General features: G+C 41.2%; 1 protein-coding gene across 6 annotated transcripts in view; it reads left to right on the top strand.

Annotated features, from left to right (window-relative positions):
• Positions 1 to 12778, top strand: part of CAB39L (calcium binding protein 39 like) — a 155039-nt gene extending 142261 nt beyond the window's left edge. For all 6 annotated transcript variants that reach the window (XM_037154577.2, XM_037154576.2, XM_037154572.2 and 3 more), the window contains one exon: positions 10513 to 12778. In XM_037154577.2, the coding sequence (XP_037010472.2) occupies positions 10513 to 10692 (180 nt within the window). In that variant the 3' untranslated portion in view covers positions 10693 to 12778. The remainder of the gene's footprint in view (positions 1 to 10512) is intronic.
• Positions 12779 to 25006: the final 12228 nt, after the last annotated feature.

Genomic DNA, 25006 nt, shown 5'->3' with positions numbered 1-25006 from the left:
CGTTTTTTCAAGTGTCTATGTGCCCTCTGTATGTCTTCCTTGGAGGATTGTCTGTTCAGGTCCTTTGCCCATTTCTTAACTGGATTATTTGTCTTTCTTGTGTGGAGTCATGTGAGTTTTTTATATATTTTGCATATCAAACCCTTGTCCAAGTAATCATTGGCAAATAATTTTCCCATACAGTTTGTTCCTTTCCATTTTGTTGATATTTTCTTTAGCCGTGCAGAAGCTTTTCAGTTTGATGAAGTCCCATTTGTTTAATCTTTCCTTTATATCCCTTTCCTTAGAGGATTTATCAGTGAAAATATTGCTTCATAGGATATCCGAGATTTTCCTTCGTATTTTTTTCTCTAGGATTTTTATGGTGTCATGATTTATAAGGCTTTTATTGATCTTGAGTTTATTTTGTGTATATGGTGTAAGTTGGTGGTCTAGTTTTTTGCTTTTTGTTTTTTCATGTACTTGTCCAGATATTGCAACACCATTTTTTGAAGGGGCTATTTTTATTCTATTTTATGTTCCTATTCCATTGGTCTATGTGTCTGTTCTTATGCCAGTATCAGAGGCTTTGTTATACAGTTTTATATAAGGTACTGTGATCCCTCCTACTTTGTTCTTCTTTCTCAAAATTGCTGAGGCTATTTGGGGTCATTTATGGTTCCATATAAATTTTTGAAATGTCTGTTCTGTATCTGTGAAATAGGTCATTGGTATTTTGATAAGAATTGTGTTGAATCTTTAGATTACTTTTGGTTAGTATGGTCATTTTAATGATGTTAATTCTTTCAGTCCATGAACATAGTATATTATATGCTTCCATTTATTTGTGTCTTCCTTAATTTCTTTCTTCAGTTTCATAGTTTTCTGAGTACAGTTCTTCATGGTTTTAATTTGTATTTCACTAATAACTAATGATATGAGAATTTTTCCTTGTGCTTATTGGCCTTTTTATACCTTCTTTGGAAAAATGTTTATTCAAGTCCTTCGCCTCTTTTTAGAAAGGCTTGTTTGTTGCTAGTTGTAACAGTTCTTTATTGTATTCTGGATACTAGAAACTTATTGTGTATATGATTTACAAATATTTTCTCCCATTCCCCTCTCTTGATAGCATCCTCTGATACAGAAAAGTATTACATTTTGATGTTCAGTTTATTTTTTCTTTTGTTGCTCTTACTTTTGGTCATTGCTAAAAAAAATTGCCAAATTCAAGGTCATGAAGTTATGCCCCTATATTTTCCTCTAAAAATTTTATTAGCTCTTCTATTTAGGTCTTTGATCAATTTTGAGTTAAGTTATACTCATGGTGTGAGGTAAAGGCCCAAGTCCATTATTTTGCATGTGGATATCTAGTTATCCCATATTAAGAACTTATTTTTTCCCCAATGAAAAGGTGTTAAAGTTTGTGAAATACTTTTTCTTCATCAAGTGAAATGATCATGTGGTGTTCTTTCATTATACTGAAGTGGTATATTAGCTTCCTAGAGCTGCCATAACAAAGTACCATAGACTGAGTGGCTTCAAACAACAGACAGTTATTTTTTCATTATTCTGGAGACTGGAAGTCCAAGATCAGGGTATCAGTAGAGTTGGTTCCTTTTGGAGGCTTTCTGGGAGAATTCCTTCTAAGCCTCTCTCCTAGTTTCTGCTGGTTGTCAGCAATCCTTGGCTTATTGCATAACTCCTATCTCTGTCTCCATTTTCACATGGCATTTTCCTCTGTGAATACCTGTGTGTCTCTGTGTCTAAATTTCCCTTTCGTAAAAGAATTCTAGTTATTGTATTAGGGGCCCACTGTAATCCAGTATGACCTCATCTTAATTTAGTTACATCCCTATTTCCAAGTAAGGTCATATTCACAGATACTGAAGGTTAACACTTGAAATTCATCTTTTGAGGGGACTTTTCACCTTTGAATTTTTTAATTCAACCTAGTACATGTAGTATACTACATTGATTTTATTATGTTGAGCCAACCTTTTGTCTGGTTTTGGTATCAGCATAATGCTGGCCTCATAGAATGAGTTAGGAAGCATTCCCTTTCTTATTTTTTTGAAAAATTTGAAATGCATCTGTGTTAATTCTTTAAAAGTTTGTAGAATTTCCCAGTGAAATCATATGCTCCTAGGCTTTTCTTCATTAGGAAGTTTTTGATTTCTGACTCAATCTCCTTATAGAAATGAAAAAAAGAATATAAGAGAATACTATGAATAATTGTACATCAATTAATTAAATAACCTAGATGAAATGGAAAAATCCCTAGGAACACACAAATTACCAACCTGACTCATGAAGAAACAGGAAATCCGGTTCATAGACTAGCTATCATGTCACCTACAGGGGCCCTTCCTCTTCCAAACTTAGAAATCTAATGCAATCTCTACTTTCTTTGAACCTCTGCAGCCTTTCATTCCCTTCTCATAGGTTCTTAGCATCTTTGTGTAATTTTCTCCTTTCCCATATTTTCTGGGTGGGGGGAACCTTTAAGGCTCAACCTTGTAGCCTGCACTGTCCCTATAACCAGTCTTTGTTCCTAGTATTTTCAGAGTTGTATACTGTTGGAGGTAAAGGATGTGGAAGCAATGAGCAGCGGGGGCTGGTGGTGAAACACTCAGCACTTTTGAGTAGTGTGGAGCCCAAAACATAATAAAGCTCAGAGAGCTAATATAGGAGTTAATACTTTTATGGGTATTCTGATCATGTAATCACATATGTAGCATCTAATCTAATAAAGAAGTATGTTTATGGCAAAATATTGTACCAATCACTATTATACTTTTGAGTAATTGTGTCCTATTATTATAGTTGTTGCTGTCTTTTGTAGCATAGTGAAGTTATTAGTCTAGGATCATTGTTTCAATGAGGAGTATATATAAGAATCTTCCTGGAACTTTATAAAAATACAAAATGCCAGACCTCCAACCTGGATCTCCTGAGTTGGAATCTCTGGGAGAAGGGGCCTGGGCGATTGTAAATGTAAATTTTAAAGCTCCACATACATAAGAAAACAGTAACATTAGTGACCTCTAAGGAGGGAAGGTGAGAGGTAGACTTTTCACCTTTCCCTTTTTGAATTTTGAGCCAAATGGGTATATTAAATATATATTTAATATAATATACTAATATATTCAATCAATATATTATATGTCAAATATATTGAATATATCAGTATTTAATTATAATTTAATATATAATTTTTTAATTTTTATTTAGTTATTTTTCAAGTACATTTTTTGTCTATTTCTCCCATCCCAGCCCGCCCCCCCCTGCCCTGTCTCCCCCCTCTCTCCCATTCCCTTCCCCCAGTTTTCATCCCTGTATCTTTCATACTTGTTCCTCAAAATCCCTCCCCATTTTTCCCCTTAAATTCCCTTCTCTCTCCCCTCTGGTCTCTGCCCCCTTGTTCTCTATTTCAGTGTCTTTGTTTTTATTCTGTTTGCTTGTTTGTTTTATTGTTTAGCTTCCTGTTAAAGGTGAGATCATATGGTATTTGTCCTTCAATGCCTGGCCTATTTCACTCAGCATAATGCTTTCCAGTTCCATCCATGTTGTTGCAAAGGGTAGTAGCTCCTTCTTCCTCTCTGCCGCATAGAATTCCATTGTGTATATGTACCACAATTTTTTGATCCATTCGTTTACTGATGGGCACCTAGGTTGCTTCCAACTCTTGGCTATTGTAAATTGTGCTGCTATGAACATTGTGGTGCATAGGTTCTTTGAAATTGATGTTTTAGGATTCTTGGGGTATAATCCTAGCAGTGGAATTGCTGGGTCAAAAGGCATTTTTATGCCTTTCGATTTTTATGCCTTTCTGAGAAAATTCCATACTGTTTTCCGTAATGGTTGTACCAGTCTGCAATCCCACGAACAGTGAACTAAGGTCCCCTTTTCCCCACAACCTCTCCAACATTTGTTGTGTGTTGCTTTGTTTATGATAGCCATCCTGACCGGTGTAAAGTGGTATCTCATTGTGGTTTTAATTTGCATCTCTCTGATAGCTAATGATATTGAGCATCTCTTCATGTGTCTCTGGATATTCTGTATGTCCTCTTTGGAGAAGTGTCTGTTCAAGTCCTTTTCCCATTTTTTAATTGGGTTAAATGTCTTCCTAGAGTGGAGTCGTGTAAGTTCTTTGTATATTTTGGAGATTAAACCTTTGTCTGAGGTATCATTGGCAAATATGTTTTCCCATAGAGTTGGTTGTCTTGCTAATTTAATACTGTTTTCTTTAGCCACGCAGAAGCTTTTTATTTGGATGAGATCCCATTTGTTTCTTCTTTCCTTTACATTCCTTGCTCTAGGAAACATATCGGTAAAAAAGTTGCTGCATGAAATATCTGAGATTTTCTTGCCGATGTTCTCCTCTAGGACTTTAATGGTGTCACGGCTTCTATTTAAGTCTTTTCTCCACCTTGAATTTATTTTGGTGTATGGTGTAAGTTGGTGCTCAAGTTTCATTTTTTTGCACGTAGCTGTCCAGTTCTCCTAACACCATTTGCTGAAGAGGCTATCTTTACTCCATTTTATGTTACTGCCCCCTTTGTCAAATATTAATTGACTGTAGAGAGTTGGGTTGATTTCTGGGCTCTCTGTTCTGTTCCATTGGTCTATGTTTTTATGCCAGTACCAGGCTGTTTTGATTACAGTGGCCTTGTAATACAGTTTGATATCAGGTATTGTGATCCCTCCTACTTTGTTCTTCTTTCTCAAAAGAGCAGCTGCTATTCGGGCTCGTTTATAATTCCATATAAATTTTTGAAGTGTTTGTTCTATGTCTGTGAAATATGCCATTGGTACTTTAATGGGTATTGCATGGAATCTGTATATTGCTTTGGGTAGTATGGACATTTTGATGATGTTAATTCTTCCAATCCATGAACAAGGTATATGTTTCCATTTGTTTGTGTCTTCCCTGATTTCTTTCTTCAGTGCTGTGTAGTTTTCTGCATACAGGTCTTTTACCTCCTTGGTTAGGTTATTCCCAGATATTTTATTTTTCTTTTTGCTATATCGAATGGGATTTTTTCCTTGATTTCTGCTTCTGCTGATTCATTGTTTGTATACAAAAATGCCTTTGATTTCTGGATATTGACTTTGTATCCTGCTGTTTTGCCAAATTCATTAATTAGTTTGAGCAGTTTTTGGGTAGAGTCTATAGGATTTTCCATGTACACTATCATGTCATCTACAAACAGTGACGGTTTTGTTTCCTCCTTTTCTATTTGGATGCCTTTTATTTCCTTTTCCTGCCTGAATGCTGTGGCCAAAACTTCTAATACTATATTGAATAGAAGTGGTGAAAGCAGACATCCTTGTCTTGTTCCTGATCTTAGTGGAAAAGCTTTTAGTTTTTTTCCCATTGAGTATGATATTGGCTGTAGGTCTCTCATAAATGGCCTTTATTATATTGAGGAATGCTCCCTGTATTCCCACTTTGCTGAGTATTTTTATCATAAATGGGTGCTGTACCTTATCAAAAGCTTTTTCCGCATCTATTGATATGATCATGTGATTTTTGTCTTTGCTTTTGTTTATGTGATGTATTACATTTACTGATTTGCGAATGTTGAACCATCCTTGCATCCCTGGGATGAATCCCACTTGGTCATGGTGTATAATCTTTTGGATATATTGTTGGATGCGATTTGCCAATATTTTGTTGAGGATTTTAGCGTCTATGTTCATCAGTGATATTGGCCTGAAGTTTTCTTTCTTTGTTGTATCTCTATCTGGTTTTGGAATTAGGATGATGCTGGCTTCATAAAAGGAGTTTGGGAGTTTTCCATCCTTTTGGATTTTTTGGAGTAGTCTGTGAAGAATAGGGCTCAGCTCTTCCTTAAATGCTTTCTAGAATTCTCCTGTGAACCCATCTGGTCCAGGACTTTTGTGTGATGGGAGTTTTTTGATTACTGCTTCAATTTCTTTTGCTGTTATTGGTCTATTCAGGTGTTCTACTTCTTTTTCATTGAGCATTGGAAGATTATATTTTTCTAGAAATGTGTCCATTTCCCCTAGGTTCTCAAATTTCTTGGCATACAGTTCTTCATAGTAATTTCTTACAATCCTTTCTATTTCTGTGGTATCAGTTGTAATCTCTCCTCTTTCATTTCTCATTGTGTTTATTTGTGTCTGTTCCCTTCTTTTCTTGATGAGCCTACTTAAAGGCTTGTCTATTTTGTTTCTCTTTTCAAAGAACCAACTCCTGGATTCATTGATCCTTAGAATTGTGCTTTTAGTCTCTATGTCATTTAGTTCTGCTCTGATCTTAGTTATTTCCTTCCTTCTACTTGCTTTGGGCTGTTTTTGTTGTTGTTCCTCGAGTTCTTGCAGGCGTAGAGTAAGGTTGTTTGTTTGAAATGTTTCTATCTTCTTTAACTAGGCCTGTATTGCTATAAACTTCCCTCTCAGGACTGCCTTTGCTGTGTCCCATAAGTTTTGGGTTGTTGTGCGATCATTTTCATTTGTTTCCAGAAACTTTTTGATTTCTTTCCTAATTTTATTCTTGACCCATTCATTGTTTAATAGCATACCATTCAGTCTCCATGATTTTGGGTGTTTTGGGTTTTTTCCTTTGGGGTTGGTTTCCAGTTTCAGTCCCTTGTGGTCAGACAAAATGCTTGGTATGATTTCAATATTCTTGAATTTGTTGAGGCTTGTTTTGCGTCCTATCATGTGGTCTATCTTTGAGAATGTTCCATGTGCATTTGAAAGGAATGTGTATTTAGCTTCTTTGGGGTGAAGAGCTCTGTATATATCAGTTAGGTCCATATCATGAAGGGTGTTGTTTAATGCCGCAATGTCTTTGTTGATATTTTGTTTGGAAGATCTGTCCATTTTTGATAGTGGGGTGTTAAAATCCCCCACTATAATTGTGTTGCTGTCAATATCTTTCTTGAATTCCTCTAATATTTTCTTGATATATTTGTGGTGCTCCTATGTTGGGTGCATATATATTTACAATGTTTGTACGTTCTTGGTGGATTCTTCTCTTGACTATTATGAAGTGACCTTCTGGGTCACTCTTTATGGCTCTTTTTTTGAAGTCTATTTTGTCTGATATGAGAATTGCTACCCCAGATTTTTTTTCTTGTCCATTTGCTTGGAAAATTTGTTTCCAGCCTTTCACTTTTAGTCTGTGATGGTCTTTTGTCCTGAGGTGGGTCTCTTGTAGGCAGCATATGTTTGGGTCATACTTTCTTATCCATGCAGCTATTCTGTGCCTTTTGATTGGAGCATTTAATCCATTTACATTTAAGGTTATTATTGATAGGTACTTATTCATTGCCATTTTTGTACCTGTGTTCCTCTCTGTCTGTCTCTTTTCCTTCCTTTCCTTAAAGCAGACCTTTTAGTATTTCTTGTAGAGCTGGCTTGGTGGCAGCAAATTCTTTTAGACTTCTTTTGTCTTGGAAGCTCTTTATTTGGCCTTCTATCTTGATTGAGAGCCTTGCTGGGTAAAGTAGCCTTGGTTGTAGGCCTCTGGTTCTCATTACTTGGAATATTTCTTGCCATTCTCTTCTTGCTTGGAGTGTTTCCATTGAGAAGTCAGTGGCTAACCTTATTGGGACTCCCTTGTATGTTATTTCTCCCTATTGTATGTTTTTTCTCCCTTGCTGCCTTTAAGATTCTTTCTTTGTCTTGGAATTTTGCCATTTTGATGATGTGTCTTGAAGTGGGCCTCCTTGGGTTCCTCTTGAATGGGACTCTGTGTGATTCCTGGATTTGTGTGACTTTTTCTTTTATCAAATTAGGGAAATTTTCTCTCGTTACTCTTTCAAATATGTTTTCTATCCCTTGTTCTTCTTCTTCTCCTTCTGGTATTCCAATTATTCGGATATTATCATGTTTCATATTGTCTTGCATTTCTCTTAATGCCTCTTCATTCTTTCTGAGCCTCTTTTCCCTTTCCTGTTCCTTCTGTGAGATGCTTTCTACTTTGTCCTCTAATTCACTAATCCTATATTCTGTTTCATCTACCCTATTTTTAATGCTTTCTACTGTGTTTTTTTAATTCAGAAATTGTATTCTTCATTTCCTCTTGGCCCTTGCTAATAATTTCCATTTCCTTTTTCATGTTGATATAGTTTGAGGTGAGATCATTGTAGCTCCCCTGTAGTTTCTGGTAGCTGATTGTGAGCTCTCTGAATTTCCTGATAACCAGTGCTTTGAATTCAGAATCTGATAATTGACTTGCCTCTATTTCATCTAACATTCTTTCTGAGGATTCCTCCTTTCCTTTCATTTGGGGATTGTTTCTTTGTCTTCCCATTGTTTGCGAGACTCTTCTTGTTAGCCTCAGCTTCTTAGATTAATCTGTTTTGACACCCTGGGTTTATGGTGTGAACTTTTGTGGTGGAATGTCTGTGAATTTCAGTGGTGCAGTCTCTTTGGCTGTCGTTCTCTGCTTCCACCTACTCAAATATGCAGCAACTTTTGGCTTCTCTCCTACAACAATGTGCAATTTGTCTCTCTGACTCTACAATCGGGAGGCCTCTTCTATGGGTCCAGCTCTGGTCTTTTCATATTTTCAAGTTGATTGTGACTCTTGTGGGTAAAAGAAAGAAATGACAAGGAAAGAAATAAAAGGAAGAAAGAAAAAAATGGTAGGGGAATGGAAGAAAGAGCAATAAGTTTAGAAAGAAAAGAAAAAGAAATAAAACAGAAAATCCGGGAAAAGAGGACAAAAGTATGGAAAGATGAAACAGTAATAAAATTTAAAAGAAATAACAGATTACTTTAAAAAAGCAAAAAGATAAAGAAAAGGGATGGAGAAGGAAGAAAAGTGAAAAAAAAAAAAGAAAGAATAAAAATAAAGTAAAAAAAAAACCCAAAAAACAAAAAATGCACAAACAAAAATAATCTCTCAAAAACAACATCGGAACAGGAAATGTCACTTGTTGGCTTCAAACTAGCCAAACCGGTTTTTCTGGTTGCAGTTGGCTGAGGGTCAATTGTGATTTTTTTCAGCCAGCCCCTCTCAGGATCCAGACACTTGGCGCCTCTCCCCCAGCTTCCTACAGTGGGGAACTAGGACTTCCTTGCAGAGCTCCCCTCCCAGGGGTTACTGCCATAGGCTGGTTTGCTGTGTTTGCAGGCACCTGCACCGGCCTAGTTGCCTGGTTCCCTCGGGGTTGAGCACAGGCCTGCCCTCGTTCAGTTGGGAAGCCCCAGACCCTCTGCCCAATCCTGGGCTTGCTGCCAAGCTGGGTGTGAAGCAAACCAGGCTGCCGTGTCTACTGGATTCGGAGCCCCAGGTTGCACCTCTGAGTTCTCTTGGGCTGGCAACCACAGAGTCCTTGGTTGGGGCCCTTTGTCCTCTGCACCCTCTCTGTAAACTATCAAACAAGTCTGTCCTGGCACCCCACCTTGCTTTGCCAGAAAGGGAGGGGGTTGAGGGTCTAAGCTCTTTTCCAAGGACCCCTCAGTGCCCGGGGCTTCCAGATAGTCTGACGGGGGTGGACTGGAAGCTGGGAGCCGATCTGAGGACTGGGTGCTGACCCAGCCAGAAACTCTGTGCGCGCGTCGCAGCACGCTGCATGGTGTGTATTCCTTCTGCTCCTGTGTTTGTCTGGGACCCCTGGCCAACCTCTGCCAAAAAAAAAAACCTAGGGATGGAGCAGCACCACGCAGGGCGCTGGACCCAGAACTGTGTGCAGGCTGAAATCTCCTCTGCTCCCCTCTGTGCCACTTGACAGGGCTGCTGAACGCTGTCCCAGGCGCCATTAGGCACTCTCCTGGACACAGTTCCTACCAGCCGCCGGACCTCCGAACTATGCACAGACTGAAATCACCTCTGCTTCCCTGTGTTTGTGCCGCTTGGCAGGTGCCCGGCCCAAAAATCCTAGGGAGGGAGCTTTCCGGGCGCTGAATGCAGGCCTAGGAGCTCCCAGGCGCTCTCCCAGATACACTGCGTGTGGAGCAACCAGTTCCCCAAATTGCGCGCAGGCTGAAATTTCTTCCACACCTCTTTGCCTAGGCCACTCGGCCTGCCCGGTGGAAAAATCCCAGGGAGGGAGCCGTCTGTGCGCTGCACGCAGTCCCAAGTGCCGTTGGGCTCTCGCCACTGGGCGCTGGTTCCCCTACCCTGCACCGGCTGTCTCCCTCTGCTCTGTCCCAGAGACTACTGTACCACTGCTGTCTCCCTACCGTCTGGTTCCTCCGTGACCGGTGAGGTTTCTGGTCTCTTATTTTCATATATGCTTGGCAACTGCTGGCTTGCTGGTCTCACCTCCTCCAATCGGACAGGTCTCCCTCTCTTTTGTACTAGGAACTGGTATCTGCTCTGTCCTAGTCCACCGCCATCTTGAACCCCTAATATATATAATTTTAATATAGTAAATATATTTCTATATAATGTATAGAAAATGGATATGAATGGGGAATTACTGATTTTCCTTAGTAAGAAAGTATGATCCAGGGTTTCTGTGTACACAAGTACCACATGAAAAACAAGTGGGACCATACTGTCCCTGGTATACATTCCTTGTCTTCTATATTTGTTTCTTTATGTTTCAGGTGTTTGTAGCCAGTCCTTACAAAACAGAGCCTGTTGTGGAGATTCTGTTAAAAAATCAACCCAAACTCATTGAATTTCTGAGCAGCTTTCAAAAAGAAAGGATGGACGATGAGCAGTTCACTGATGAGAAGAACTACTTGATTAAACAGATTCGAGACTTGAAGAAAACAACCCCTTAAAGTCTCACCAAGATTCCTGCCATAGTTACCGTCTCATTTGTTTAGAGTGTACAAAAAGTGTCATGTCATTTCATAAAGTGATCGCTGATGGTAAGGCTTTTGAGGTGCCTGTTTTTTGTTTTCTGGGTGGATGGAATATAAACATTTGAGTGAAAAAAAAATTAACCTAGAATAATATGTTCATTTTAATTAAGTCTGTGACATTGATAAAAAACATTTGTAACCCTTTTTTGATGTAAGGTATCAGGGCCATTCACTTGCAGACCTGAGCTAAGTCCCTATGAACCCCTAAGGAGGAGCCCAGATGATGAGTCACTGAGTCCTCAAACAGGATTAAATTCTCAAAGGATTGTTGGGTTTGGGGGCAGAAAGCACAAGACTATTTTACTTGTCTGCACTTAGACAAATTTCTTAAGGCACTGAAAGACCTGATATCTGTGTTTTCTTGTTCACTGTCCCACATTCTATGCCAAGAGATGTCCTCAGCATGCCTGACTCCTAGCACACCCTCTACTCCCTGCTGTGGTACAGATAGCACAGAACCAAGGATTTACAAGGGGCAGAGAGGCATAGAGAACCCATGTGGTGCGTGACATGCTTACTTGAGAGCTTGGAACAGATGGTTAAGAGTCACAGTTGCTAGCTATAGTTATTGATCTTTCACACTGACGTCTATAGCATTCATGAATATTTGGAATATTTCATTCATAATTGTTATTACAAGAAAAATATTTTGTGGTGAAAGTATGTTTTAGAGTAGGAATAATTGTGTTAGGATGCCGACCTAGCATGTACAAAACCATGGGTCCAGAGAGTTGCACGGATCTTTAAATTGCCTTTAGAAATAAAAGAACATTAGAAGTGCATGAAAAGAACATTTTCATGTATTTCATTAAATACATGAAAGTATTGTCAAATGATTAAAAAATATCCATTCACTTTATTTTCTAATAAGCTGTCATTCCTCCCATTAAAGTCTTTGGTGAAAAGGTATAATAGAAAAACTGTAAAATGTTAGTTCCAAATACTCTCTTGCATACTAGGATTATTAAGGAGTTAATTGTGGTTTTTTAAAAAAAGTCATGAAACAACCACCACCAAAAAGGTTATGGTTTGTTTTCAGATGTCAAGTATATAAAATGGAATTTTAAAGCTATACTTACAACAAATTAAATGAACAATAGTTAAACTATTTTTTCCAAAGTTACCTTTCCAAATCATGAGTTATTACCTTCCATGGGAACCTTCACTTCTTACAATATTGGGACTAATATTGTTCAACCAGGTGATCCTTCACCCAGAGAAGGAAAGATCCCTCTCCAGGGATCCTTCTCCAGGATGAGTGCCCTTTCTAGATTTTGCATCTGAAGAATTTCTGATCGGGTTTCATCCTTTTTCTCTGGGGCACAAATGGCCCAGCCAAAATATTCTCTATGTTCTTCAGTGTCCAGCATGGACTCCTCAGGCAAATGGTGTCAGACTTGTGGGGCCTTCTTCTAGCAGCTTTGGCCAATGCTACTGTGGGTGGGTCAGCCAATGGTCCATCTAATAACCTTCATTCTTTAGTCACTAAAGTCTGATTTCTTTTATAACATTCCCAGACAGTCCAAAGTCTCTAAGCATTTGACTTTTATGGTTTTGCTTATTTCATTAAAAGAGATAAGTGTAAATATGTTTTGAAAAACAAAGGCACAATAAGCATTAGAAATTTATTTAGTTGCTTAAATACTGTCCCACAACATCATGGGACACATGTTTTCAATTACAAAGCAAGGTCTTGGCATACTCCTTTTTTTATTTTCTCTGAAGTTGAATTAGCACTTTCCTAGCAACCACTTATTTTAATTTAGTACCTGTCAAACAAAACTAGAATATAAAGAGACAATAAAGGAAGTAGCTAGAGTTTTGTTGTAATACAAATTTGTAAATTATTAACATGAAAGAGGGAGCAAAAAGCTCACAGTCAAAATATGCTTGCATGATATTCACTGTAAATATTGTGAGAATTGAATTTTAAAAGGTCATATTTAATATTAAAAAGACACACTTAAGACTGACTAAATAAAAAGGTGCCACATACTCCATGGTTGGTTTGCATGTTCTGTGTCTGTGTTCTCGTCAGCACCTCAAACAGGAACACCCCAGGCAGAGCATGGGCAGCCTCTTGGTGGGCATTCAGGCTGCCCAGAGGCCCACACCAACTTCCTGTGTGCTCCACTGTCAGCATCATCCAAGTGATGATAACTGCCATTAGCCAAGCGCTGCCTGCCAGGTACTAAATACACACATCACATTATTGATGCCTCATGACAGTTATTCATTCCCATTTTATTTGAGGAAACAGGTTACGATCCCAGACAGCTGGGGCTAGATCTGCAATGTAGACCTACAGTGGCCTGAGGCCATACTCATGCTCTTCCCTCTTTCATCCTCAAGGCCGTGAATTAGCAAAGGTCTGAAGTGTCTGTGCTCTCCCTACTGCAGTGTAGGAGGCTCATGGGGGTTAAGGTCCTAGAGTAAAGCCAGCAGGAATTGAGATGTTCTTTGATGAAGGTCTCATCTAAAGCCAGGGATCTGCCCAAACATTAGGACTATCCATGGAGAAAAGGCCAAGTGCTACACAGCCCTTGACCACCTCTTCTTGACTGCCAGCCTCCATGGGTTCACATACTTGGAGGGTTATGAGGGAAAATATATGCCAGGGAGGGGTAGGTAAGCTTTTCAATGTCTCTGTCATTGGCCAGACTGGTTCATCTGTTTGAGACCCAGCTGCTCTGAGCTAGTATGCAGTCTGGACATCTCACAAAACCTGAAAGTAATTGTGATAATGTGAAGGAAAATGAAATAGAAAAATTACTAGAATTTTTTAATATGAAAAGATAGTCATTTCAAAATAGATTTACAGACTTCCGCCAAGACGGAGGCATAGGTAGAGACACCATGCTTTCTCTCACACCCAAGTTTAGAGACAACTAAATATTAGGAACAGAAAACATAGCCAGAACACAGAACATTGAACTTTTCGGAAGTCTGATAACAACAAATTCTTCAGCCTGACCGGTAAGAGGAGCGAAACCAGCAGCTGTCAGAGCAGGGTTGCTCAGGAAAACTCGGTCAGACGAACTCAGGCGCGCAGAACCCAGGCGCAGGGTTGGACCTAGTGAGCAACACAGCAAGAGACTGCAGGGAAACAGCGAGGGAGCAGGGCTGCGGGTTGACTGTGGTCGTGCATTTGTGCCCAGATAGACAAGCCAGGGAGTGGGTGGTGAGACTACAGGACTGAGCTGGCCCCACAGCGAGCGGCAGAGAGAGCTCCGCCATCTCCCAGCTCTGACCCCGCCTCCACATACAGCGTCATAACCCAGCGACCTGAGTGGCCCTGCCCTGGTGAACCACCTAAGGATCTGCTCCTCACCCAGTGGCGCAAAACAGCAGAGGGGACCACCATTTCCCCACTCTGACCACGCCCCCACATACAGCATCACAAACCAGCCACCTGGGAGTCCAACGCTCCGCTCCTCATACTTATTGGGCTCGAACAGACCAAAAATGGCTCAAGAAGATCTCAAAGCCCTAGAACCTATAAATCTAAGCAATGAAGAAATAGCAAAACTCTCAGACGCACAGTTTAAAACACTGGTGATCAGGATCCTCACAGAATTGGTTGATTATAGCCACAAATTAGACAAACATATGAAGGCAAAACTAATTGAAATGAATGGAATTGCACAGGAAACCAATAGCGATGAAAAGGAAACTGATACTCAAATCAATGGAGTGGACCAGAAGAAAGCAAATAATAGCCAAACAGAAAAGAGTGAAGAAGCAAGAATTCAAAAAAGTGAGGAGAGACTTAGGAACCTCCAGGACATCTTTAAATGCTCCAACATCCGAATTATAGGGGTACCAGAAGGGGGAAAGGCACAGCCACCAGTGGAAAACTTATTTCAACAAATAATAAAGGAGAATTTCCCCAATCTGGTAAAGGAAATAGACTTCCAGGAAATTCAGGAAGCTCACAGAGTCCCAAAGAAGTTGGACCCAAGAAGGAACACACCAAGGCACATCATAATTATATTAGCCAAGATTAAAATGAAGGAGAGAATCCTAGAAGCAGCAAGAGATAAAGGGACAGTCACCTACAAAGGAGTTCCTATCAGATTGTCAGCTGATTTCTCAAAAGAGACCTTACAGGCAAGAAGGGGCTGGAAAGAGGTATTCCAAGTCATGAAATCCAAAGACCTACAACCAAGATTGCTCTATCCAGCAAAACTTTCATTTAGAATGGAAGGACAGATAAGGTGCTTCTCAGATAAGACCAAATTCAAGGAGTTCATCATCACCAAGCCCTTATTATATGAAATGTTAAAGGGACTTATCTAAGAAAAAGAAGTTAAAAAAACATGAACAGTGAAAGGACAGCAAACTCACAGTTATTAAGAACCACACCTAAAACGAAAGCAAACTAAAAGGACAGCTAGATCAGGAGTGGAAACACAGAAATGAAGATCTCAAGGAGGGTTGGCAACAGGGGAGTGGGAGGAGGAGAAGGGGGAGAAGGTACAGAAAATAAGTAGCATATATGGTAGGTAGAAAATAGAAGGGGGGGCAAGAATAATAGGGGAAATATAGATTCTAAAGAACTTGAGACACATGGTCATAAACTAAAGGGGGGATAATGGTGGGGACAGGGGGTAGGGTGGAGGGGAATGAAGGGGGGTATAGAACAACTGTAATGGCATAATCAATAAAACTAATTAAAAAAATTTTTTAAAGAAAATAAATAAATAATAAATTATTATCCTGGGGGGGAATAGATTTACAGATCTTTCTAGTCTATTATTAAAGAAAATTAAGATTTTTGAATCTTTTTACCTGTTTTGTTTTTGCTGTATTCAAAAGACTATCAAACATACGGCATGAAAAAATCATAATTTTCTTCACATTCTTACAGGAAGGTTTTGGAGATTGTAGTGAGGGCCTATGGCTGAATAAAGGTCTGAAACAAAATGAGAGTTTGAAAAGCTAGACTTGGTCTTAAGAAAATTGAAAAGATAAGATGATAGGAACAAACTTTTGTTTTTAAATATGAAGAGTGCTGTTATGTAACTACCGATAATGAAAGCAACGTAAAACAATGATAAGTCTGGCCTTCACTAGGCCTCTGCAGACACCACTTAATTGTGTCAGTCTCCACTTTACAGAGAACACTGAATCATAGAAAGGGTGAGTAAATTAATTCAGGTTAAACAGCTGGTGACAGCAGCAGGATTTAGGACCAGGCCTGACCCCAATTCATATCTTTGCAAAACAGGCTACATGTCCAGGCTGCCTCCCACCTCCACTCTCCACTTCAGGGGCAGGTAATTCATCATGCTTCCCAAGGAGAAGAGGGAATCCTGGAACCCAGGGCTAAAGGATAACTCAATGGAAAGAATTCAAAAGCTAGATTCATTTAAAGGGTGTGAGGATAACTTTGCTCCACTGGGTTGTCTGATGTATGGAAGATCAATGAGACCTATGTAATAAGATAGGAAATTCAGTCTTGTCTCCCTCATTTTGAGCAATCTCTTCACTACACAGATATTAATTTCAAACTGCATTTCTGCACCTGCCTTTGTTTTCTTGACTTGCCTTTTCAGTTGAACATTATTAGCTTAGATTTCCTGATAGGACCAGTTGCTGCCCAGTTATTCCTGCATTTCATATTCCTCAGTGGTCCACATTCCTGTGGGGATAGCCTGTGCCTCATCTCTGCTTCCCACAACCCCTTTTCCATCAATTAATTTAATATCAATTATAATTTAATTGCTACACTGTGAGCCATAGTGTTATTTTTAAAAGCTGTTAACACAAGGGCCCTTTGGGAGAACATTTTGTAATACTCATTAATTTATTCATCAGGGAAGGTTGGAAAAAATGAGTTCCTCTAGTTTTAGTTCTGAAAATTAAAGCCTAAAGGAACCAAAACATTTATTTACCCAAATGCTTGTTTATTCATTTAATCTAACATCCACAGACTTGCTCTCCATGCCCATTAGAGTTGAGTGGAAATAGAACCACAGAGTGACATACCAGGGTTCCTGGAGGGGTGAAACCTTAAGTGTCTGGGAACCGACTAAGTGGCATTTGTAAGTACATCCCTGAGGGACTGAGTAGAGAAGGGAAGACCGACTTGAAGTGGGAGCCCAAGAGAAAGAGCTGGAATTCATGGAGATGGTCTACAACCCACACTGCCCTTGCCTCCTGGCCTCCACTTTCCAAGATGTTTTATCACAGAGCTCCCCAGGCCAAGCCTAGGTCACAAGAAGCTGATGGAGGAGGTGCAGGTGGGTTGTCTCTCCCCATGCCAGCAGGTGTGCAACAACCTGCACACCGACCGACCTTCACATCATAAATGTGGCTGCCACTTCGATTTTCCTTTCAACTCTTTAAACTTCTTTTGAAATCAGCCCAAATTCATTAATTCTGGAAACATGTTTCAGTTTAGCTAAACCAATACCAAAAACCCACCACTTATGTCCTGTATTGAAGGAATTGTGTCCACAGTCTCTTAATGTCATTCTCTTCTGTTTTTTTCCCCTAAAGTGACATGAGATGTTGATTCAAAGTTTATGGAACCATGGAGACTTTGGGGACGGACACATCTGGACTTTTAATCTGAGCTCCACTACTCACATTTCATCTTGAGAGTTACAAAGCTTCTGTTTCTTACCAGTAAAATGAGGCAAAAAGAGGACTTGTCTCACAGGGTGGTCCTAGGAATCAATATGTTACACAATATGTGACTTGACAGCTCAGGAGATACTCCAATGTCATCTCCCTCAGCCCCCGAGGGGCTCATCACCAGTGGAAGAAGGAATTTCACTTCAGTGTGGAATCAGGCAGAAGGAGCCACAGGCACAAAGCGCAGTGTGGTCAGAGAACAACAGGGCATGAATCTTGTGTGGTGGAATGTAAAAATGTAGAGGAGACAAGGGGGGGGGGACTTGAATCCCGTTTTAAGGGTTTAAAACCATCATCCAGGCAGCTGGCCTTTAAGCCAGAAGTGATATGCAAACCTGCATATCTGAGTGAGGAGGCCCTGGAAGAGAGTAGCCTGGAGTATTGAGTGAGGGGGTCCGGACAGTGAGGACTCTCTAAGAACAGCTATTGCTGAGCTTAGTCCTTTTCCAGGTAGCCCTGTTCTAGATGCTTCACAAGTACTAAGCTCAATTTTCAGCATCACCCTATGAGGCATTTGCTCATTACCCTGATTTTATATATGCAAAACTAGATGCTCGACATTATCCAATAAGTACAATTCAAACCAAAGGCCCAGAAGCAGGAGCCATAGAACATGTGAGATATTAAGGACTTCACATTGAGCATAGTTCCACACCATTTCTTGAAGATAAGGGTGGGCAAAAGAGTGCCTCACAGGCCTGTGTCCATGGTGATGTGCTTAGCCAAGATGGGACTTAAGACAAGGAGCAGTCACAGGAGAGATTGTGATTTCAGCGCTGGGCCAGTCAGGTGTCCAGTGCCTAAGGCACCATGTGTAGAGGTCCACTTGGCCATTGAGCAAATGAGTCTGGAGCTCAAGAAAGGTGTGAGCCAGAGGCACTGCTTTGGGGGAAGGAGGGTCACAGATTTCAGAGCAACTTAAGTCTGAGTGACAAGGAAGCCATACATTCCTCATTGCAGTTTGAACCTCGGAACCCACCCATATTTCCATGTGCTTTCCTTTGTATTTTTACCTTATCTGCAACTGTCTCATACTTGAGACACTTCACCTCCCAGTGGACGCTCAGGAGGAGACCATGCCCCTCCACTGCAGTGTTGTTCTCTTGTTCAGTCAGGGGTGAGCGTTACTGAGTTGCAGGAGATCCAGCCACACCTCCTGACAGCCCAAATATCCTTTCTCCCTAACAGCCAACAATCAGGTTCTTTTTGTATCCACCAGGCCGAGATATGGGCCACACTGATCCAAGTCTTTGTCTGAGCCTGTTAGCTATGTCACCCATAGCTAGTCATTAAGAGTTTTGGTAACCATATTACTCCAAAGACTAGGCTGACACACCATTTTAAGTGCCATTGGAGGCTGGCAAAGGTTGAGGGAGAGGGAGAATGGGGACATCTGTAATAGTGGCAACAATAAATAAATAAATAAATAAATAAATAAATAAATAAAAGGGCCATTGGGACAAAGGGTTGGTTGTTGTTGTTTTTTTAATTTTTATTTTATTGATTATTCCATTACAGTTGTTCTATCCCCCCTTCATTCCCCTCCACCCTGCACACCCCACCCCCACCATTTCCCCCTTTAGTTTATGACCATGTGTCTCAAGTTCTTTAGATTCTATATTTCCTGTAGTATTCTTGCCCTCCCCCCTATCTATTTTCTACCTACCATCTATGCTACTTATTTTCTGTACCTTCTCCTCCCTTCTCCTCCTCCCACTCCCCTGTTGCTAACCCTCCATGTGATCTCCATTTCTATGGTTCTGCTTCTGAGCTAGCTGTCCTCTTAGCTTGCTTTTGTTTTAGGTGTGGTTCTTAATAACTGAGTTTGCTGTCCTTTCACTGGTCATCTTTTTTCTCTTCTTTTTCTTAGGTAAGTCCCTTTAACATTTCATATAATAAGGGCTTGGTTATGATGAACTCCTTGAATATGATCTTATCTGAGAAGCACTTTATCTTTCCTTCCATTCTAAATGAAAGCTTTGCTGGATAGAGCAATCTGGGTTGTAGGTCTTTGGATTTCATGCCTTGGAATACTTCTTTCCAGCCCCTTCTTGCCTGTAAGGTCTGATAGTCTGATGGGAAGTCCTTTGTAGGTGACTGTCCCCTTATCTTTTGCTGCTTCTAGGATTCTCTCCTTCATTTTAATCTTGGCTAATATAATTATGATATGCCTTGGTGTGTTTCTTCTTGGGTCCAACTTCTTTGGGACTTTCTGAGCTTCCTGGATTTCCTGGAAGTCTATTTCCTTTACCATATTGGGGAAATTCTCCTTTATTATTTGTTGAAATAAGTTTTCCACTGGTGGCTGTGCCTTTCCCCCTTCTGGTACCCCTATAATTCGGATGTTGGAGTGTTTAAAGATGTCCTGGAGGTTCCTAAGCCTCTCCTCATTTTTTTGAATTCTTGTTTCTTCATATTTTCCTGTTTGGTCATTTTTTCCTTCCTTCTGGTCCACTCCATTGATTTGAGTCCCAGTTTCCTTTTCATCACTATTGGTTTCCTGTGCAATTCCCTTCATTTCCATGAGTTTAGCCTTCATATGTTCCTCTAATTTGTGACTAAAATTAACCAGTTCTGTGAGCATCCTGATCATCAGTGTTTTAAACTGTGCATCTGAAAGTTTTGCTATTTCTTCATTGCTTATAGTTATGGGTGCTGGAGCTTTGAGATCTTCTTGAGCCATTTTTGGTCTGTTCGCGTCCGTTAAGTATGAGGAGCAGAGCCTTAGGGGTGGGGCAGGGCCACCAGGGTGGGGTTGCTGAGTTGTGATGCTGTATGTGAGGGCGGGGTCAGAGCGGGGAAATGGTAGCCCTCATTGCTGCCTTCCGCCTCTGGGGGCTGCTCGGTCCTGTCTCACTGGCCACTCCCTCGCTGGTCTATCTGCTCAGGAATGCACCACCACTGTCAACCCACTGCCCTGCCAGTCTCTCACTGAGTTGCTCACTGGGTCACTCACTGGGTCAGCACTTTGCAACCCCACGCCTGGGATCCACGCACCTGAGTCCATCTGACTGAGTTTTCCTGTGCAACCCTACTCTGCCAGCTGCTGGCTTCACCCTTCTTACCAGTCAGGCTGAAGAATTTGTTGTTATCAGACTTCTGAAAAGTTCAATTTTCTGTGTTCTGGCTGTGTTTTTTGTTGCTAATATTTTGTTGTCACTAAACTTGGTTGTGTGAGAAAGTACGGCGTCTCCACCTATGCCTCTATCTTGGCAGAAGTTGACACCTTCATTCAAGGGTTGGTTGTTGATCACCCAGTCAGGGCCTCACTGTTTCCCAGTTCCTGCCTTCTGGAGGTCCTGACTAGGATCCCAGCTTCAGGAACAGAGGCAGAGCCCTAACTGCAGTCTGTTGTTCCTGCTATGGAAGAAAGGAGCCTCTGCTGTTTTCCAGAGCATGATATTCATATGCCCATGACTTGCCTATCTATATGATTGAGGCTCTGTGCTGCCCAGGGTGTGGGAGGAAGGAGGAGGGTACACTTGCAGCTGTCTGTCAGTGTCTGGGAGCACCAGACTAGCCTTCACCTTGACCAGGGACCATTTCCAAGCAGAGCAACTATTTTTGGCTGTCACTTTACTGTGTTTGTCTGGATCCAAGTACAGCACAAGGCCTGAATAGCCCGGAAACTGGCATCTAGAAGAGAGGGCCAGGTCAAGGAGAGGGAGCAGGGTTTGTGACACCAGCACTAATAGGAAAAGCTCAGGATCTGGCCCTGGCCTCCTGATGTGCAGCCAGGCTCAGGGGTCAGAGCTGCCTGTGGAATGGCAGTGTTGAGCTCATGGGCTACTTTACTAGAGACAATCCCCTGGTGTCTCTATAGTCCTCAGGCTAGTGCTCCCTCCTTGGATCTCCTCTCTGGAGCCTCCTTCAACCCCAGGAGGTGAGTATGCACCAGCCAATTCATTGTAGATTGGCTGTGGTGTAGAGTTCAGGAATATGTAGAGTGCCTGCCCCACCAAATGAAACCTTGTTCATTGTCAACCCTCCCAGGGACAGGAAAGACTGTGACTACTGCCTAGCATGCAATGGCCTGCCCAAAGCTGGGAGGCGGAGGTGAGTTTGGATCTTGATCCCATCCAGAGGCTGCATGTGAGGACCCAAAAGGCTGCAGATCACTAAGCGAACCCCAGCCCCAAAATGAGCCAGCCGGTAACTCTGAATCCACACTCTGCTTCATGTCTGCAAGCATCTTTTGTCTCATCTGAGGAGGCTGACCCACTGACACCAGCTCCTAGGTAAATAAGAGGCTCAGATCTCTGTGGGTTGAGGGAGGAGGAAGACACATCTGGTGCACTGGACATTCACTCTGACATCCTGAGATGGGCAAATAGAGGCTCAGTCCCTCTGCTGCCTCCACCTTGGTCCAGGAAAGAAAGCACATTTTGCTCTCTAGGAGTATATGTGCTCATAGGATTATACCCTCCTGCTCAAAAGCCTAATCCTCTTCATTATTCACATGCTGAATTAGTCAGCTTGGCTGCCATAACAAAACACCACAGATTGGGTGGCTTAACCAATGCAAATTTTTTTCTTACAGCTCTAGAGGTTGGGAAGTCACAGGTCAAGGTGCTAGCCCAGTCAGTTCCTAGCAAGGCTCTCTGCCTGGCTTGGCACATGGTCACCTTCTCCTTGTATTCTCACATGGCCCGATTAGTACCACATCCTGTGACCTCATTTAACATTAATTATTTCCATAAGGTCCCATCTCCAAATACAGTCATTTAAGGGTTTAGAGCTTCAACACACAAATCTTGAGGGAATAAAAATACTCATTCCATAACAGATATTCCTCTGCTTAAGACACTCAAAATTTAGCTCAGAGTAAACTAATCACTAGAAGAGAGACATTCTGAATTTCAGAATGATAACTAGAGAAGTCACAAAAAGTAACAGACTTGAATTGCAACAAGACTTTATTGCATTTTATTTTCTCATTTTTAATTTTTTTATTGTTATTAAATTACAATTCTCTCCATTTTTCTTGTATTATTCTCCCCTGCCCTACCTACCTACACCTCTCACATTCAATTCTCCCCCAACCTGTTGTCTTTGTCCATTGGTCCTTTATACATGTTCCTTGACTTGACCCTTCCCCGTCTTTTCCCCATTACTCCACCCATCCCCTTTGGTCAGTGTTAGTGTGTTCTTTATTTGCATGTCCTTTGTTCTATTTTATTCACTTGTTGTTCTGTTGATTAGGTTCCCCTTATAGGTGAGACCATAGGCATTTGTTTTCACAGCCTGGCTTATTTCACTTAGTATAATACTCTCCAGTTCCATCCATGCTGTCCTGAAGGGTAAGAGTTGAGTTGGAACAAGATTTTGATGAAAAAAAAATTTTGTAAGAGTGGAGGGTTGTTGATATTTCTGTCTTGCTGATTTTCTTGTATATTTACCATGGCCACACTCCTCAAAACCCTTATTTCAATTCACACCATGCCCCACTTGAGATGACCACTCTGGTATCTATGTATAGTCTGTGAAAGTTGAGCCTTTAAACAAAACCTTCTTGGACTTGTGGGGAAGATGGTGGCTGAGTAGGACAAAGGATTACAATTCCCCTCACACACTGGGGAAAAAACCTGGCTGATCTGCGGAGGAGTGCCTCAGACAGCCAACAGGGACCCAGCATATGGGAAGGTAGGACTCCAGAAATTGGAGCAGACTCTGAATGACCAGATGGTGAAGAGAGATGGCTGCAGGTCAATAAGGTACCAGGGAACAGTGCAGAGGCCACAGGCCCTCTGCCAGGCCGCACCAGGGCCCAGGACATGCCAGGGCCCAGGCTTGTCCGCCTCAGTCTCTGGGAGTGCCTTAGTCTCTGGGATCCAAGGGCTGCCTCAAAGACCTAGGGAGAGAGCCAGTCACCAGCTCCCTCCCTACCCAGCCTGGCACAGTTTGAAAAATGACAGGAGAGATCCGTTTGCTTGGAGTATCAGGAAGAGGAGTGGGTATGAAGAAGCAAAACAGAGAGCATTGATCACATGTGGAGTCTGTGGTTGCTGGCTTGGGAGAATTGAGAGTAGCCTTTGGGTTCCCACATAGCACTGGGAAGGGTTCTTGCCAAGGCTGGCGGGACCAGAGAAGCCTGGCCGGACCCATGTCCACACACCAGGCCAGGACTGTGAATCCTGGGGAGAGTCTGCTCTCAGTGGAGCACTGAGGAGAGGATTTTGGAAGACGAATCGTGAGACCAGCTGAGTTCATCGAGAAGGGAGAAGACAGTACTAATCGACCCTCAGACTCCTGCAGCTAGTGTGACCAGAAGAAGAGGCTTGACCAGCTGGAAACCAAGAAGAGGTGGGGTTTTTTTTCATTTTTCATTTTTTAACTTTATCATGGTTTTATCTTTCAATACTTTAACCCTCTCTCTTCTTGTTTCTTGTTTTATTCCTTCTTCCTTTCTTTCCAAACTCACCACTTTCTCCACCCTTCTGCTGCTTTTTTTTCTCTTTCTTTTTGACACCCTCCCACCCAAGTAAGATGAAAGACTTGGAGCGGCGAAAAGACCAGAGTTGGACTCAAAGAGGGGGTATCCCAACATTAGAGACAGAGAGACAAAATTCACTTTGCTATAACAGAAAAACTACAAGTTACTACATATTTGAGGTTTTTTTCATCATTTTGCATTATTATTACATCTTTTATTTTAATGGTATCTCTGTATTCCTCCTCTTTCTGTATAGTCTTATTTACATACAGCGAAAGAAAGCAGTATTAAAATAAAAAGAGATCCAGTTGTATGGGAAAACATATTTGCCAATGACAAGGGTTTAATCTCCAAAATATACAAAGAACTTACACTACTCCACTCTAAAAAGAGAAACAACCCAATTAAAAAGTGGGCAAAGGACGACATACAGAAGATCCAGGGACACATGAAAAGATGATCAATATCACTAGCTATCAGAGAGATGCAAATTAAAACCACAGCAAGATACCACTTTACACTGATCAGAATGCCCATCATAAACAAAGCAACAAACAAGAAGTTATGGAGAGGTTGCAGAGAAGGAGTGACCCTAATCCACTGTTGATGAGATTGCAGACTGGTACAACCACTGTGGAAAACAGTATGGAATTTTCTAAAAAAAAAAACTGAAAATTGACCTGTCTTTTTATCCAGCAATTCCACTGCTGAGATTATATCCTAAGAACCCTAAAACACCAATCCAAAAGAACCTATGCACCCTAATGTTCATAGCAGCACAATTTACAATAGCCAAGAGCTGGAAGCAACCTAGGTGCCCATCAGGAAATGAATGGATCAAAAAATTGTGGTAAATATACACAATGGAATTCTATGCAGCAGAAAGAAAGAAGGAGCTCCTACCCTTTGCAACAGCATGGATGGAACTGGAAAGCATTATGCTGAGTGAAATAAGCCAGGTGGTGAAAGACAAATACCATATGATCTCACCTTTAAAAGGAAGCTAAACAATGAAATAAACAAACAAACAAAATAAAAACAAAGACACTGAAATAGAGAACAAGGGGACATTGACCAGATGGGAGAGGGAAGGAAATTTCAGGAGGAAAGGGGAAAGGATTTACAGAAACTAGTATAAAGGACACATGGACAACA

This window comes from Artibeus jamaicensis, unplaced genomic scaffold (assembly GCF_021234435.1).
Source record: "Artibeus jamaicensis isolate MK-2021 breed Jamaican fruit bat unplaced genomic scaffold, CSHL_Jam_final contig_410, whole genome shotgun sequence".
Lineage (NCBI taxonomy): Eukaryota > Metazoa > Chordata > Mammalia > Chiroptera > Phyllostomidae > Artibeus > Artibeus jamaicensis.
Note: the sequence above shows the minus strand (reverse complement) of the source record. Positions and strands in the feature narration are given on the sequence as shown.